The sequence below is a fragment of the Myotis davidii genome, unplaced genomic scaffold (assembly GCF_000327345.1).
Source record: "Myotis davidii unplaced genomic scaffold, ASM32734v1 scaffold533, whole genome shotgun sequence".
Lineage (NCBI taxonomy): Eukaryota > Metazoa > Chordata > Mammalia > Chiroptera > Vespertilionidae > Myotis > Myotis davidii.
The window spans coordinates 247,078-265,296 of NW_006285996.1; the positions used below are offsets into that span (position 1 = coordinate 247,078).

At 37.9% G+C, this 18,219-nt stretch overlaps 1 protein-coding gene across 3 annotated transcripts in view; it reads left to right on the forward strand.

The window, feature by feature from the left end:
• Positions 1-18,219, forward strand: part of GTF2F2 (general transcription factor IIF subunit 2) — a 145,887-nt gene that overhangs the window by 109,228 nt on the left and 18,440 nt on the right. For all 3 annotated transcript variants that reach the window (XR_001512763.1, XR_001512764.1, XM_006757176.2), the window contains exons 6-7: positions 4,957-5,056; positions 17,154-17,297. Coding sequence is in view for 1 of the 3 variants with exons in the window: in XM_006757176.2 (XP_006757239.1) it covers positions 4,957-5,056; positions 17,154-17,297 (244 nt within the window). In the remaining 2 variants the exon portion in view is untranslated. The remainder of the gene's footprint in view (positions 1-4,956; positions 5,057-17,153; positions 17,298-18,219) is intronic.

The window sequence follows — 18,219 nt, forward strand, 5'->3', positions numbered from 1 at the left end:
TCTCTTTCCTCCTAGTTGTAGGACTTCCACTCAGCCAGCGTTCCTGTGGGTCTGGGTGATGTCCGTTCTGTCTTTTAGTTTCAATTTTGAAGCGGTTGTTCGAGGCAGCAAACTCCGGCTTTAACCTATGCCGCCATCTTGGTTCTCCAGATCCTCTTTTAATTAAACAAATTTTAAATGCATAATAAAAAGGTTAAAATTTTACATGAGCTTTTTATTTTTAAAATGTTAGTTAAGTGTATTTCTTTATATATTTAAAATATTAATAAACACTTTGAGGATAAAGTGGCATGACACTGTTTGGGATGATGGCATTCGCTTATAGAACGGTTACATTAGAATTGAAAGTATTCCACATGAACTGAAATCAGGATGCAGTGGCTGCAAATAAGTTCTTCAGATAAATTCAAGTATAAGAATATGACAAGAATAAGCTACCATTTATAAAGACACCTAAACAAACTGAAACCCTAAGGAATTTTCAAATTGTGAAGTAATGGGAACAATCATTTAATGTGGACGGAGGGAGCTAGTAAATGCTTTCCTTTTTAAATATCTCAAGATTAAATTGTGAAATGAGACAATTGAAACAGGGAAGATGATTTAGTGGCAGCATAACAGATTACCATTTAGAAAGGCCATACTCCTGAGAACAGTGCATTAGGGGACAGGACCAAGGTTAGAACACAAAAAAGTATTCAGGAAAAGGCTTGCCACTTAGCTATATATTTTTTTAATAGATATTTTCTTAAGGATTTACGCAGGCTTAGTTCTAACACTTAGTAAACATTCCGATTTGTTTCCACTTTTTTACCTCTAAAGATTTTATCTCATAGTCACTTTGAGACATCCTATCTGCTTGGAGAAGTTATTTTCACCCAGTCTTCTTGCCTGACCGACCTCTTGTAAGCATGAGCAGTCCTGCTCCAGCTTACCATCAAGTGCACAGCTTGAAGTTAATTTTTATGTCATGCCAACATGCAATCATTTGTTGTAATACCACTGCCCTATCTCTCTTTAGAACTGCAGTAAATTAGTTGTGGATAAGCATGTGTTTAATGTTAGTCTTTCTCTAGAACAAGTCTTTTCCTCACTGCAGCATTCCCAACCTCTAACCTAGCCCCTGGCAGAGATAGGCACCCAGGAAACACGCGTTGCATGATTTCCAGGAGGAGGCTCCTTCTCAAATCTGGTCATGGCACAACTGTAGCCTGATGCAGATGTGCGAGATAAGCAAGGACTAGAACCCAGAGGGATGTGAAGTCATGTTGAAGAAGCTTGTGTTTCATCTAAGAACAGCTAGTAGGCCACTGAAGGATTGTAAGTCAAAGTCCATTTTTGGGTGGACATCTCCCTTCTAGACCTAGCTAGTGCTTTCTTCAAAGTTCATAGAAGATGTATTTGTCACATGAAAAGCAAAGTAACATTTGATTTATAGTTATATAAACAGTAAGTTCCTATAGACATTTCCAGAGTACTTTTCTTACACTTTATAAAAACAATCATTTTATGTATTTAAAGATTAGGGAAGGATTTATAAACAGAAGAATAAAAAAATTTTTTTTCAATGCAGAAACTACTATAATGAATTTGGGTTTGTTGTAAAAACAAAACTTATAGTAGTTATAGTTTTCAAATTAAAAAAGCAATTAGTAGATATATAATATCTTCTGAATAATTTGATATGCCTAAGAGCAGGCAGAAGCAAATAGATAATAAACTTCATCCAGGGAATTAAATAATAAATATTGTAAGAACGGCAAGTTGTGCTTTTCTAGGAATTTTAAATGAAAATTATTTTTAGTTCCTATTCTAATGAGCCAAAGAATTTAAAGTCCCACTCTTTTTTTTTAAATATATTTTATTGATTTTTACAGAAAGGAAGGAAGAGGGATAGAGAGTTAGAAACATCGATGAGAGAGAAACATCAATCAGCTGCCTCCAGCACACCCCCTACTGGGGATGTGCCCACAACCAAGGTACATGCCCTTGACCGGAATCGAACCTGGGACCCTTCAGTCTGCAGGCCGACGCTCTATCCACTGAGCCAAACCAGTTAGGGCTGAGGTCGCACTCTTAAGTGATATATGATGTTAAATGTGTTGCTTTCATTTATTTAGGCTTAGCAACAGGAATTTATTTTCACACAGTCCTGGATCCAAGACTGGAATGTCTACAGGATTGGTTCCTTCTGAGGGCCATGAGGAAGGAGTCTGTTCTAGGCCCCTCTCCTTGTCTGTGGACAGTCATCTTCTCTCTGTGTCTTCACATGGTCTCTCCTCTGTACGTGTTAGTGTCTGAATTTCCTCTCCACTGTCATCTCGGATCCTTGAACATGCATTGCTTTTAAATAACCAATGTTTTTATGCTTTTAAATTAACCTTTCAAGAAATGATTTTTTTTCTTTAAGAAAATATACTTCCTTTCTGATTATAAATGTAATAGGTGCTTATTGCAGAAAATTTAGAGAACATAGAAATCTTAAAATGAATTAATTCTGCCCTGGCCGGGTTTACTCAGTGGTTAGAAAGTTGGCCTGTAGACCAAAGGATTGTGGGTTTGATTCCCTGTCAAGGGCATGTGCCTGGCTTGCGGAGTTTGATCCCCAGCCCCAGTAAGACAGAGGCAACCAATGGATGAGCCTCTTTCACATCGATCTCTCTCCCTTCTACTCTTTCTAAAAAAATCAATGGAAAAAATATCCTTGGGTGAGGATTAACAAGACAAAAGAAAGAGACAGAAATGCATTAATTCTGATCTCTTCCTTCCCACCTTTCATGTTAGTTGCACTTTTAAAAAAAAAAACAAAACTAAAAAAAAACAAACCACCTTTTTTGTTTATTGAGTGGGCAACTTTCTATCATGGTTCTCAATTTCTTTGCTATGACCATTGCATACCATTAGTTTCTTTTGGGTTAATTTTCCTTCTTACTGAAAAAAAGTCCTTGAGTAGTTCTCTCAGTGAGGATCTATCAATGATAGACTTATTTTTGTTCAAAAATGCTTTTATTTCACTCTTACTCTTCAATTATAATTTAGCTAGATATGGTTGGCATTTTTTTTCCTTGTAGTGCTTTAAATATATTCTTATATTCTGATCTTACTGATGAGAAGTATAAAAGTACAATGATAGCCCTAACCAGTCTGGCTCAGTGGATAGAGTGTCGGCCTGTGGACTGAAGGGTCCCAGGTTCAATTCCAGTCAAGGGCATGTACCTTGGTTGCGGGCACATCCCCAGTTGGGTGTGTGCAGGAAGCAGTTGATTGATGTTTCTCTCTCATGGATGTTTCTAACTCTCTATCCTTCTCCCTTCCTCTCTGTAAAAAATCAATAAAATATATTTTAACAAAATAAATAAAGGTCCAATGATACATTTTGTTTAAAAATAGTCACTATAAAAAACTACTTTTTCCCCCTTAAAACATTTTTTAGATTTACTGTGCTGATAGAAAAAATGAATTCATGTAATTTTAAAAGTAAGGAGTAAATGGTAAAATGTGAATCATGAAATATGATAACATTTAGTCCAAAACAAAATTACCTAAGATTGCTACTTGAATATATAAATATGATGGTCAAGTATTATGTTTTATAATATGCTGTACATAGTGTCATGTTTATTTTTGGCTCTTTTTTTTTTTAAGTGGTATTTTGAGCTGAGGCTGGTGTAATTCAGTGGTAATAGCCTCGACCCACACACCAAAGGATGTGTGTAGGAGGCGACCAATCAATGTCTCTCTCATATTGATGTTTCTCTCTCTCCTCCTCCCTTCCACTCGCTAAAAATCAATTTCGCTTAAAAAAAAATCAATGGAAAAATTATCCGCAGGTGAGGATTTTTTTAAAAGGTGGTATTTTGAGTTATGTTTTAATTTAGAGCAGTGGTTCTCAACCTGTGAGTCGCAACCCCATTGGGGGTCGAATGACCCTTTCACAGGGGTCGCCTAAGACCATCGGAAAACACATATATAACTACATATTGTTTTTGTGATTCATCACTATGCTTTAATTATGTTCAATTTGTAACAATGAAAGTACATCCTGCATATCAGATATTTACATTACGATTCATAACAGTAGCAAAATTACAGTTATGAAGTAGCAACGAAAATAATTTTATGGTTGGGGGTCACCACAACATGAAGAACTGTATTAAAGGGTCGAGGCATTAGGCAGTTTGAGAACCACTGATTTAGAGGGAGTCCTAAAATAGACTAGTGCTGTCCAATAGTAGTTACTTTGATAATGGAGATATTCTATGTCTGTATTGTCCAATAAAGCAGCCAGTAGACCAGTGATGGCAAACCTATGACACGCGTGTCAGAGGTGACACGCAAACTCATTTTTTTGGTTGATTTTTCTTTGTTAAATGGCATTTAAATATATAAAACAAATATCAAAAATATAAATCTTTGTCTTACTATGGTTGCAAATATCAAAAAATTTCTATATGTGACACGGCGCTAGAGTTAAGTTAGTGTTTTTCAAAATGCTGACACGCCGAGCTCAAAAGGTTCGCCATCACTGCACTAGACCCTGAGTGGTAGGGTATTATCTTTTCATTTACTCTATCTCTTATTAAGTGGATAGAATTTCTGAATTAATAACAATTAGTTTTAGGCCAAATGATTTAAGATACAGTAATTCATTTTTACATGCAGATTTGTTCCAGAAATCATTTGTTTTAATAAAAGTTTGACTATCAGTATATGGTTAGAAGAAAGTTGTAGAATCACAATGAGATTGTATGTTTAGCTTATGGTCTACTTCCTACAATATAGTCGTATATTCACTGTGTTTTTGAAGTATTATATTAAGGTTGGTATCTCTTATGAGGTTACTTGTATATATTAAGTATTAGTTCTTGAGGAAGAAGAATTATAGGACTAACTCTTCAGGTTTCACTCTAATAATAATAAACAAGGGATTTGTTAATAGTGCCTTTTATTTTTCAGACTGCAAATAGAAGAATCTTCTAAACCCGTACGGCTATCCCAACAACTGGACAAAGTTGTGACAACCAATTACAAACCTGTTGCCAATCATCAATACAATGTAAGTCTGTCTTTCTTCATTATACCTTTTCTGTATCATAGACCATGCTATCAAGTGCTTGAGTTATTCAGCCTTAGTAAGGGATAAATTATGGTATCCCTAATAAATAATAGTTTTGCTTTTTTCATATTTTATACCTTTGTAACAGAGTTTTTAATGTTTGACAAAAAAATTTAAAGGTCATGAAACAATGGTAATTTTCCCCATTGATTATTAAAATTACTTTGCATAGTTTCAGCTTGCAGTCATTTACAGTCTCACACTACCATGCAAAGTGAGGACTGCCCTTATGTTCGTTTTGGTTTTTTGTGGGTTTTTTTGTTGTTGTTAATCCTCACCTGAGGATATTTTTCCTATTGGTTTTCAGAGAGAGTGGAAGAGAGGGGAGAGAGGGAGAGGGAGAGAGAGAAACAGCAGTGTGAGAGACTCATCAACTGGTTGCTCCTGCATGCGTCCCAACTGGGGGTGAGGATCAAACCCGCAACCCTTCAGTGCAAGGGCCAAGGCTCTAACCACAGAGCAATACTGGTCAGGGCTGCCCTTATGTTTTAAACCTTTTTTTATTGAAGCATATCCAGGGATCCTCAGACTACAGCCCGCGGGCCACATGCAAATACAAATATTGTATTTGTTCCTATTTTCTTTTTTTACTTCAAAATAAGATATGTGCAGTGTGCATAGGAATTTGTTCATAGTTTTTTTTTAAACTATAGTCCGGCCCTCCAACGGTCTAAGGGACAGTGAACTGGCCCTCTGTTTAAAAAGTTTGAGGACCCCTGATGTATACTATATATATTGTATTCTACAATGTACAATACACACATTTATTGTATATATAAATCTACTTTGTGCCAGGCACTGTTCTGAGTGTCTCATAAATAGTGACACATTTAACCATCATACCTACCCTATGAAGTAACTACGGGTATTATCCTCATTTTACAGATAAAGTAACTGAGAGACACCCAGGTTAGCTTACTTGAGGTCACACAGCTGATAATTAATCGGTCCAGTATTGAACCCAGGCAGCCTGGTGTAGGAGTTTACTCTTAATTAACCAGTGTGCTATGTTGCTGCAGGTCATTAGCAATGCTACCAGAGCTAAGGGTTTTGAGTCTTGAAGTACCTGTAATGTAAGGAAAAATGTGATGATTTTCTGAAAATAAAATGAAGCCTAAGTTAAGTCAAGTAGCAATGAACAGTTGATATCTTATGTTGTGCTTTGTTAATAACTTCTTAATACTGAGTTTAAGAAGAAATAAACTCTTTAAGACTGGGCTGAACCACTACTTTATTTTTTCTTTTGTATTTATTTAGTTTTTTCATTTTTGAACCACTACTTTATGATAGTTGAATTTCTCACAGTTATTTTATATGAGGTGGCAAATGCCAGGCCGGCATTCTCAGTGAACAGAATGCTGAAATGTAAGAAGGTAAAAATCCTGGGGACTGTGATGAACTGGAGTGCACATGCCCCTTCTAAAGACATTGAAATTTTTTAAATTGCTACACTGTGTAGATTAAATAAAGCAAGTCGCCCTAACCAGTTTGGCTCAGTAGATAGAGCGTTGGCCTGCGGACTGAAAGGTTCCAGGTTCAATTCCGGTCAAGGGCATGTACCTTGGTTGCGGGCACATCCCCAGTAGGGGGTGTGCAGAAGGCAGCTGATAGATGTTTCTCTCTCATCAATGTTTCTAACTCTATCCCTCTCCCTTCCTCTCTGTAAAAAATCAATAAAATATATTTTAAATAAATAAATAAAGCAAGTCAAAATTCAGTTATATCCAACAAGGACAGGCAAGATAAGTGGAGACAAAATTGTCAAATTATCCAAGAGATGTATTTTTCTATTTCCTGTTGAGATAAAAGTCTAATTTTTTACCCTCTTCTATTTTCATCTTGTCTACTTTTAGATAGAAATACATGCAATATTCTGAAGCCAAGTGGAAATACAGAAGTGTAAAATATTATAGGTCTTAATTGTCTTTGCCTTTCTTCATTAATATGCTACTCCTGTAGCCCCTAACTATGCTTTTTTTTCCATTTATGGGCCAAACTTCTATATACAGTTTCCACTCCTGTATATGTTTATCACAGTGAGGACAAGAAAGACCTCACTTTCCATAAGCTATAAAGAGATATAACCTTTCTGAGGGACACACACACACACATCCCCTCCCCCCCACCCCCCGCATGAATTTCGTGCACCGGGCCTCTAGTTAGAAATAATGTAAATGGAATTAATCTATTCCAGAACTCCTAATGATTCCTTGTTTTAACCTTCCTTATGTACAGTACATGTCAAAGGTACTGTTAAATCTATAAATAAATACTTCTTTTCTTAAGTATTTGCACTACCCCTTACTAGCCTTAAGCTAATCATTCGGTCTGGGGATGTCTTTTAGGTCAGCATGCAGCATCTTTGCTTGTTCTTATATTACTACCTCCAAAATGGCTGTCACTGGCTAACTGCTTTTCATTTATCCAAATCAACAACAGTTTTTTTACATTGTCAATTGTCTGTGATCATTGTTTTCTTTCACACCCTTAGCAATGTTAGCACTCTTGTTGGCCATTTTATGTTTTAAAATTGTGCTAATCGTTGATTTTGCCAGCAACAGAAAGCATTCTCTCCTTTGTTGCCTGAGCAACGCTTTTTGTCTTGCTGAGGTGTCAGCTGGAAAGGGTTGTCAGTTCAAAAACCGAAGTTTGGATTGACAATGGAGGCATTTTTTTCCTGTGAATACTTTGTTGAGAACCAAATTGATTGAAATGGGAGATGGTTGAGAAATGAAGTTTGACTGTATTAATGTTGGGAACCTTTAGGAATTTGTTTAATCCTGCACTTTGCAAACATTTTAATATTAACTCTCCCCTCTCCCCCATTATTTGAAGTAGTGAAAACAAACTTTCAAAATAATATGTTGTTGCTCTGCAGCAGTGGCTCAGTGGTTGAGCGTTGACCTATGAACCAGGAGGTCATGGTTGGATTCCTAGTAAGGGCACATGGATGATTTTCGAGCTCGATCCATGAGGGGGGGGGTGCAGGGGGGGTGTGCAGGAGGCAGCTAATCAAGATTCTCTCTCATCATTGATGTTTCTATCTCTCTTTCCTTCTCCCTTCCTATCTGAAATCAATTCTATCTAATAAAGAGGGAATATGCTAATTGGCCCTCATGCCATCGCAAAGATGGCAGTGCCCATGGCCAGTAAGGAGGGAAAATGCTAATTGACTTACCCACCCTCAAAGATGGCGGCACCCACAGCCAATACGGAGGGACTATGCTAATTGACTGCCATGCCCTCAAAGATGGCGGCACCCACAGCCACAAGATGGCAGCGCCCAGTCCCTTCAGCCCCGCTGGGGTGGCAGGCGTGCGGCAAGGCCGGAACTAGCCCAAGGCACAGGCAAGCCTCAGATGCCAGCTGCCCAGCCGCCTAGGGCTCCCGAGGCTCAGGTAACCAGGGCCAGCCCAGGCTTGTGCTGCCGGCAGGGGCAGCAGCAGAGGTGTGATGGGGAGTCGCCTTCCCCTGATTGCCGGGTTGCCTCCTGCCCCTGAGGGCTCCTGGACTGTGCGAGGGGGCAGGCTGGGCTGAGGGACCACCCCCCTCCAATGCACGAATTTTCATGTACTTGGCCTCTAGTAAAAAATAAAAGAAAAGAAAAATAATAAAAACTAAGCATTCAAAACATGACAGATCACTGTATTTTGAGAGCAAAACAATAAACTATTTTGTAATTTTGACAAAACTTACTCTTAAAATGTTTTCTTTTTATTTCATTACTTTAAATGTTTTTGTCTATGTTGTATAATATGTATTCATATTAATACAGTACATTTTTACAATTTAAAAATAGATATACATAGTTTAGCTGTTATCAGAGAAATGCTGTTTGCACTGCTAGTGAGAGTGGGGTTTCTGGGGTACCACTAGAATAAGCATTCCCAGAGGCCCACAGGAGAATGAGATGTGCTAGGAAGTTATTTTTGTGGAATTACATAGTTTCCAAAGCCCCATTTCCCTTAATCCAGTTCTGGAAGGTGTGCAGCTGAGGATTCAGCAGAGCTAGAAGCAAAGCCAGTGTCCACAGCTTCCATTCCATGGTGGAACAGGGTCCAGTACAGCATTAGGCTAGTTCCAGTCCATCAGGCCATTGTGTGAGGCCATTGTGCCATGAGCCATGTGGGCAAATGCAGGGGAGCCAGGAGAGCACACCCCCTGCAACATGAGTCCCAAGAGAATCAAGAAGGCAAACTCCTTTGTTTAGGAGGATAAATATAGAATCTTCCCAGGCTTGCAGTGGCCACGCCTACTCTGGCCAATGGCCCGTTCCCAGGTGTGTCTGACAGGCAAGTACCTTCCCTATGTCAGGCATACTTTACTGGGCCTGCAGGGGACAGACCGGTGGCGTCCTGGGGAGTGTTAAACTTCAGCTTCCCGGCAAAGCTGCACAAATGGCATGCTTGTAAAATTTGGCCTTCCCTTTGCTCCTTTCCAATTATTCATAACTAGATTAAATTATAACAGTATCAGTGCTTTACATATTTCGCTGACAGGTGTGTAATCAAAATATGGGGTCAGCTGATGTGAAAGATTCCTTCCAATTCCCTCTATCTCTGATTGCAAGTAAGGGTGCTTCTGTATGTGATTTGGTTGACTTTATGGACATTATCATCTAGCCTGTGTAAATTTACAGCATTCTTATTAAGTAGTCCATAGTCTTATGACCTGTTCTCATAAGGAACCATGTTTCTGTTGTCTAGATCGTGGTCCCAATGCTAGCTGTACCCTAGAATCATCTGGGAAGCTTTTTTAAAAAGAAAAATACCTCCAAAGATTGATTTAATCGATATGATGTGAAGCCAGCTGTCTTAAAATTTTCAAGCTCCCTGGATAATTGTAGCATGCAGCTACTGATCCAAATAGACAGGAACTTTTTATAGTTCTGTTTGCCGTCTTCTGTTGGGGGAAGACCAGGAAGTCTCTTTCCTCCAGACCTGAGGTTTTTAAAAAGAATATTTTGTTATTTTTAATCATTCCCTTTGTACACCCCAACCCCAGCTTGAAAAAAAAGATTTCTCTCCCCTAGAAAAACTTAACTAGAAAACTATTGTTGGAAGGAATAGAATTTTTATGTAAAATCTTGAGATAAGCCCCCCGGGAACTAGAGAGAAGATTCATTTTTATGTATACTCTAGTCCCTTCAGTGTGGCAACCAACTGTATTAATCTTCAGAACTAAGGTTATTGAGGAGGGAGGTTTATTATTATTTTTTTTAGTTATATGTACAAATTTAGAATTTTGCTGACTAATATAGATGCCTGCAGGACTATATCAAAAAGGCCTGTCAGCAATATTTGCCTTTTATACTGTAGTATAATTATACTACCTGCTTTTGTCCATTTGAATTTGCACACCAAGGACTGGCTTACTCTAAAGACTTAATTTGGACACACTAGGTAGAAATGGAAGCACTGAGGGTGGAGATTTTTCATAAGGATTTAAAATGCAAATCATGATAATCAAGGCTGTCATGCTTACTTTAAAAGTTAAAAGCCTGCACAAAGACTGCCTTGACAAAGCAATCAAAGTATTTCTGCAAACAACAATCTAGAATTTGCAGACATTTGTATTAGAATATTTTAATTGACAGTGAGTGGCATTCATAATTTTAGTGATTGAGATTTCATAATGATGGTTGAACATCTCTATATCACATCCACACTGGATTTTAAACATTTGGTTGCATTTTAGTCTTGAATAATTTTTTTCTCTTGTGAGAGTAAAATTGTGTATGATGGGTATATGGATTGCAAAATTTGTAATTGGGAACTACATTTAAATTTCTTCTGAATTGACATTTCTAGTCAGCTGCTTAAGCAGTGGTCACTGAGGTCAGATATAAGCTAGGTAATGAAAATTCACCTAATATAAAAGCTATTTCTAGTCTAATAACTGTCCTACTAATATTTTCTGGTGGCTGCTAACAAGTTACATATCTCTGACTGCTTTGAGAATTATTTTCTTACAATGCCAGTGCACCAGTGCAAACAGGATGCTCAAAGGGAAAAGAGCTAAAAAGAGAAGAAATAACATTGTCTCAAAACTGTAGTCTTCTAGTCTAGTTCATATCTATCATTTGTAGTTTATTTATAGAATTAATTTTATTTGTACTACAAAGTTGTGAGTATAATATTAAGTTTATCATTTCTGCCCAGGCCAGGTAGCTCAGCTGGATAGAGCGTTGTCCCCATGTGCTAATGTTTCAGCTTTGATCCTTGGTCAGGACACATAGAAGAATCAACCAATGAATGCATAATAAGGGGGACAACAAATCGATGTCTCTCTGTCTCTGTCTCTGTCTCTTTTTCTCTCCTTACCCCTTCTCTCTCAAATCAGTAAATAATCACTTTTAAAGAAATATTATCATCTCTACACTGTTTAGTTTTAAAAAGAAAAGTTAGGAACATTAGTTTTGTCCTGAGTATAAAATTATTAGTAATTTAATGACCATAGAAATAATTTAACTCCTTTATAATTACACTAGAGGCCCAGTGCACGAATTCATGCACCAGTGGGGTCCCTCAGCCTGGCCTGTGGGATCAGGGCAAAACAGGCTCTCAGACATCCCCCGAGGGGTCCTGGATTGCGAGAGTGTGCAGGCCAGGCCGAGGGACCCCACCAGTGCACAACTGGGGCCAGGTAGATATGCGGGAGGTTGGCCAGCTGGGGAGTGAACCGTGGGAGGGCTCTAGGGCGTGTCTGGCCATCTCGCTCAGTCCCAATCTGCCAGACCCCAGCAGCAAACTATCCTACTTGTTGGAGTGTCTGCCCCCCTGGTGGCCAGTGCACATCATAGCGAGTGGTTGAGTGGCCTTAGCATATCATTAGCTTATTATGCTTTGATTGGTTGAACGGACAACCAGACAGTTAGCATATTAGGCTTTTATTATATAGGATATACATTGGAACTACCAGATATCACAGAGTAGAATTTGGATTGTGAGCCTGTCTTAGGAATTATCAAAAGATATTTAACTAATATTATAGTATAAAAATTTTGCTTTAAAACAATATTTTATAGGTTATCCATAGTGCAGGGGGCCCTGAAGGCATTAAGGAGATATTCCACATTTTGTTTTTAAATAAGTGTAAGGTTAAATTTCTAGTACTTAAATTTCTCTGATGAGGAATATTTTCATTTTTGTCATTCCTGTTATTATTTTATATATCTGGGTTTTCAGATTATACTTTTAAGTGTTTTAATTTCACTGGTCAAAGTAAAGTTAGGCTGCACTGCCCTTAGGTATTGATCTGTTTTTCCCTAATTTAAAGTAGGAAAGCACCAACATCAATGCAGTATTTTTTAGATTGAAGTATGTAAACCAAGATTAAAAGAGATCTGGGTAGAATTTGGTACTTTTCTCACTACTTACTAACATTGCTAATCACAACTTAATCTTATCCTTTTAGTTTAATTTTTTAAAAATATTTTTTAGCCCTAACCGGTTTGGCTCAGTGACTAGAGCGTCGGCTGCAGACTGAAGGGTCCCAGGTTCGATTCCAGTCAAGGGCATGTACCTTGGTTGCGGGCACATCCCCAGGAGGGGGGGTGCAGGAGGCAGCTGATTGATGTTTCTCTCTCATTGATGTGTCTAACTCTCTATGCCTCTCCCTTTCTCTCTGTAAAAAAAATCAATAAAATATATATTTTTTAAAAATATTTTTTATTGATATCAGAGAGGAAGGGAGAGAAACATCAATGATGAGAGAGAATCATTGATCTGCTGCCTCCTGCAACCCCCACACTGGGGATTGAGCCTGCAACCCAGACATTTGCCATTACCAGGAATCAACCTATAACCTCCTGGTTCATAGATTGATGTTTAACCACTGAGCCACACCAGCCGGGCTCAGTTTGATTTTAATGTTTCTTTCTAACTTATTTTAAACTCTTTCCTTGGATTCAGGCCTCCTTGGGTCTGACATCTGGCTCTGGGGTTGGGACAATTTAATAACAAACACTTAAAAAGTTTTTCTCTCCGCTGCCAAGTAGAGTGTGTGACCTCTCTGAAGTGGGCCCTCTTGCTTTATTAGTAGGTTTCTTTATTTGAAGACTTTTTTTTTTAATTAATCTTCCTAGCTTTTCTGGTCATTTTACACAAGAGAGACTTCTCAGGGAGGAAGCTGAACATATCATCCCTTTTCTTTCCTGTTCCCTGAATTTAACTTTCTTCTTTAAGCATAAATTAAGGCTAGGAAGGGAGGACAGACATATCACACAACTGTGTTTCCATACAGAGAATACAAAAACCTAACACTGATGTTTTGCTAGGTACCCACTTCCTCCCTGCTGTTTTTCTTGAGGACCAATGGCCTTTGGCTAAATGAAGTCCCACATCCCACTCAAGCCTATGAGAACGGAATAGGCTTTCCACACCCCTCCGTAGCTGATTCTCACTCCTCTTTTCTATATCCCAAAGTTTCTCTTATCCCACATTTGGTCAGAATAAAGGATTATAACAGCTTTATCCCCTGGTCCAGACTTGCTCCTACTGTTTTGTTTTGTTTTAATACATATTTTTATTGATTTTGGAGAGGAAGGGAGAGGGAGAGATAGAAACATCAATGATGAGAGAGAATCATTCATCGGCTGTGCTGTCTTCTGCTTTCCAGCCACTAGGGATCGAGCCCACAGCCCTGGGCATGTGCCCTTGACCGGAATCGAACCTGGGACCTTTCAGTCCGCAGGCCAATGCTCTTGTCCACTGAGCCAAACCAGCCCGGGCTTGTTCCTACTTTTTTAGCAACCCCCCTTTCTGGACTGTCCATCACAATATAAAACGGGTCCTCAAACTTTTTAAACAGGGGTCAGGTCACTGTCCCTCAGACCGTTGGAGGGCTGTACTATAGTTTAAAAAAAACTATGAACAAATTCCTATGCACACAGTGGCAGCAAAAACACCCGACGGGCCGGATAAATGTTTTCAGCAGGCCGCTTGTGGCCCGCAGGCCATAGTTTGAGAGGACCCCTGATATAAAACATAAACCCAGTCAAGTGCAGTGCAACAGTGGAAGAGGATTTTAGGGTGTAAGTACAATTGTAACCAGGGAAAATAGATATATTTTTGTCATTGGTTAGTAAAGTAAGGCTTAAAATATTAATCCCTTAAGTGTTCTATGATATATATATTTTTTTAAATATTTATTTATTTATTTATTTATTTATTTTAATCCAAAGACCCTCATGCTTGGATTTATGAGTTTTTTCCTGTCTATCATGCTTTCTTTCTCTATCATACAATCATTCTCTTAGTTCTATCCTTCTTTTGATCCTAAAGAAAAAAATTCTTGAGTGGACCTCACATCCATCCATCCCTGTGGTCTTTGCCCTCTTGCGGCTTACTTTCTTGCTGAATCGGGGTAAACTTTATGTTCTACTTTTGTCCTTAAGTGCATTTTATCATCTGTTTCTCCATCTTTCCCACACTAGAAGACTTGGATTTTCTTCTTGGTTTTAGATTTCTCTAATCTCTCCCCTCTAGTCTTGCTTCTAGCTCTTCTAGTCCCTCTATTCTTTTCTACTAAATCCTCTTTAGTTTCCCATCATTGTTTCTTTCATGGTCTTCCCACTCAGAAAATGTTGAGACCGGCTGCATTTCATTCCTTCCCAACAATACAGTCTGTGTCATGCATGTACTTTTTTTTTTCTTCAGCATTATGATCTTGTCCTAGGAGCTCTGTGATCTATCACTACATTTAAAATGCTCAAGGTTGAGTGTCCACCTATGAACCAGGAAGTCGCTGTTCCATTCCTGGTCGGGGCATAAGCCTGAGTTGTGGGCTCGATCCCCACTGTAGGGTGTGTAGGAGGCAACCAATCAATGATTCTTTCTCACTGATGTTTCTATCTCTCCCTCCCTCTCTGAAATCAGTAAAAAAAAAATTTAATAAAATAAAATGCTCAAGGTCCTCTGTATACATTTTAATACATGAGCCCTAAGAAAGGGATACATTTTGTAAGATGCTATCTTATCTGCCTTGTATCTTAGTGCAAGGGTAGCCCATAGTCCATGTGTAATATTTTAAAATAAAGTGATGAATTGATTTATTTTCTAAATTGAATACATTTGACATATAACATTGGATAAATTTAAGTTATACATGTTACTTTGATACATATATATATTATAACTAGAGGCCTGGTGCATGAAATTTGTGCATGGGTAGGGTCCGTAGGCCTGGCTGGCAATCAGGGCCGGTAGTGGCCTTCTGGCTGCTGACCGGGGCCTTCCTTCCAGCTGCCTGCTGGGGCTTTCCTTCATTTGGCACCACCCCTGGTGGTCAGCACACATCTTAGTGAGCGATTGGTCTCCCAATCAAACTCCCACAGGGGCAATTTGCATATTAGACTTTTATATATAGATAGATAGATAGATATGATTGTCCTAGTGATGTTTACCATATTACATAATTATAGTAAATATTATCTATATTCATATTACATAAAGTACAATGTTGTCAGTATTCATTACACTGTGCTCTAGATCGCTATGGCTTATCTACTGCTTATTGCAGATTTGTGCCCTTACACACCATTAGTCTTATCTCTCTACCTCCTGAGATAAATAGATTTTGAGTTGTACACTCAAGGTCTACATATCAAAAAAATTAAGACAGTTGTTAGACCTTCTTTGTTGCCTAGTTTCTAGTTTTATTTACTTGAAAGACAGATATTCTTTGTTGTCATAGTTACCTCTTGCCTCTAATTTGAAAATTTCTGAATAAGTATAGATAAATTTTTAGTCTTAACATCAGTGGAAACTAAATATTATCTTTTTAATAACAAATCTTTATTGTTAAAATAGAGAGAGTAAGCCCAACTGTATGAGGCTGGAATTTATGCAGTGATTTATTGTAAGTTTTGAAAGTATTTTATTACTTTGGACGCAAGCCCCTAGATTATAGTTATTCCAGTGGATACACAGCAGATTGCTCTCTGGCAGCTGTCACTTGCTGATGCTTTATTTACCAGGTGGGCTGGCTGCTGCAGTTTAAATATAGTTCTTCAAACAAGTTCCTGATGCCTTATTAAAATGAAGTTGTTTCTAAGAAAATTAAAAGCTTAATTAGCTGAAAGTTTGCATATTTTCAATAAAAAGATGATTTTTTTACAAATGAACAAGTCTAATGGTAACACTAGAAGTAAGTCCGTACATCCCCTTAGTGTCATTGTTTACTTCATTTTATAGAAGAAACAAGTTCAGGGAGGTCACCCAGTCGGGGTGAGAAGCAGCCTGCTATCACTACCCACATTCTTGGCTTTCTACCAATTCTTCCCAAACTTGTCACTTCCTAGAGAGCCTGTTCTATGATCTGCCAGTGTCTCTTAACCTTCTGGCTGCCCCTAAATCCTCCAATTTTGAAAGATGTTACCTACTAACCTACATTTGTTAGATAAATTTACTGTATTTTGGACAATCAAAAACAAAAGAACTTAAAGTTAGACTTTCTGATCAATATGAGCTAACTAACCAGGAGCCACACTAAATTGATAGAATTTTGGCAAAGAAAGCCCCTCCCCCTTTTTGTTTTTAGAAATGGATACATTGCATAAAGCTTAGTTTAGGAAATAATCGTTTATAGATCGACATTAATACTGACCTAATACTTCTTAGAGCCTTAAAGATCTGAGGACCCCTGGGAGCAGTGAGAACCCCAAGTAATGAATCATAGCTCTTAAACCTGCTACCTTGAAGTTTAAAATCTAATTGTTATTTGGATGCCTAAAAAGAAAATGCCTGGCCCGGCCAGTATAGCACAGTGGTTGAGCATTGACCTATGAACCAGAAGGTCACAGTTCAATTCCCAGTCAGGGCACATGCCCAGGTTATGGGCTTGATCCCCCAGTAAGGGGGCATGCAGGAGGCAGCCGTTCAATGATTCTCTCTCTTTATTGATGTTTCTATGTCTTTCTCCGTCTCCTTTCTTCTCTGAAATCAATAAAAAAAAATTTTTTTAAAGAAAGAAAATGCCTGTTACAGAGTGAACATGTTGAATTAATACTTTTATTTCTTTTGCTTTTTGCACATAGATTGAATATGAAAGGAAAAAGAAAGAAGATGGAAAACGAGCTCGAGCTGATAAACAGTATGTTTTAGACATGCTGTTTTCGGCTTTTGAGAAACATCAGTATTATAATCTTAAGGACCTGGTGGACATCACAAAACAGCCTGTGGTATGTATATGCTCACATTGATCCTTTTAACATTTCCTGCTTCACTAACAGTGAACCACTTAAGAGAGGTATATCATACGTAAGTTCACATGCACCGTGCTAATGGCAGAAAGGGTGTCTTAATGCAGCTTTCTTTTGTTTATAACATCAGCTTCATTATTTTGAATTTCAAGTATATTTAATATTAAACCCCTTCCCCAACAATTTTTTTGTTAAAAACGTTTCTTTTTCAGACTAATTTTTTTATTTTGGTTCTATATAGTATTTTTGATGCTGGTTATGAAAACAGTTTGTAACTCGTCTTCCTATAAACCACATATTTTTTACCATATTTTCTTAGTATACTCGTCGACGACTGAAAAAGAACATTTTGTGAAAACGAGTATACACGTTTCTGCCGGGGAAGGGGTTAATAGTTGCATAAGAAATAAAGGTGAATTTATCCTCCTTTTGACTGATCCTGAACATTAAGCCTGAAGTCGTTGTTTATGTCATTTCTAGTCTTTCTTTTGTTCTCCTAGCTTCCTCCAAAAAAGCTCAACTCCTTTTTTTAATTGGAAAATGTGTCTTAGAAGAATCATATTCTTTTAAGAGTCATACTGGTCTGTCACAATGAGAGAGTTTATTCTGCCTGTGGGTTATTCTGTAATGGATTTTTTAAATCAGAATCTACCTATCATTAGCATTAGGTCCTTTTAAACTGGCAGTACTGCCTCATGATGCTTGTTGGGACTGTACTTACGTTTGCCTATTCTCCATTTTTAAGGAAATAAATGGATGTTTTTGAAATCTTGTTTGTTCTTTAAATGATCATTTTTTACCAATTCTCCAGACTTTTGTGCATATTTGCTAATAATTTGTATTTCTAATCCATTTAGAATGCTGGAAATAAGTAAAGGGATGCAAATCCTTTCTCTAGCCT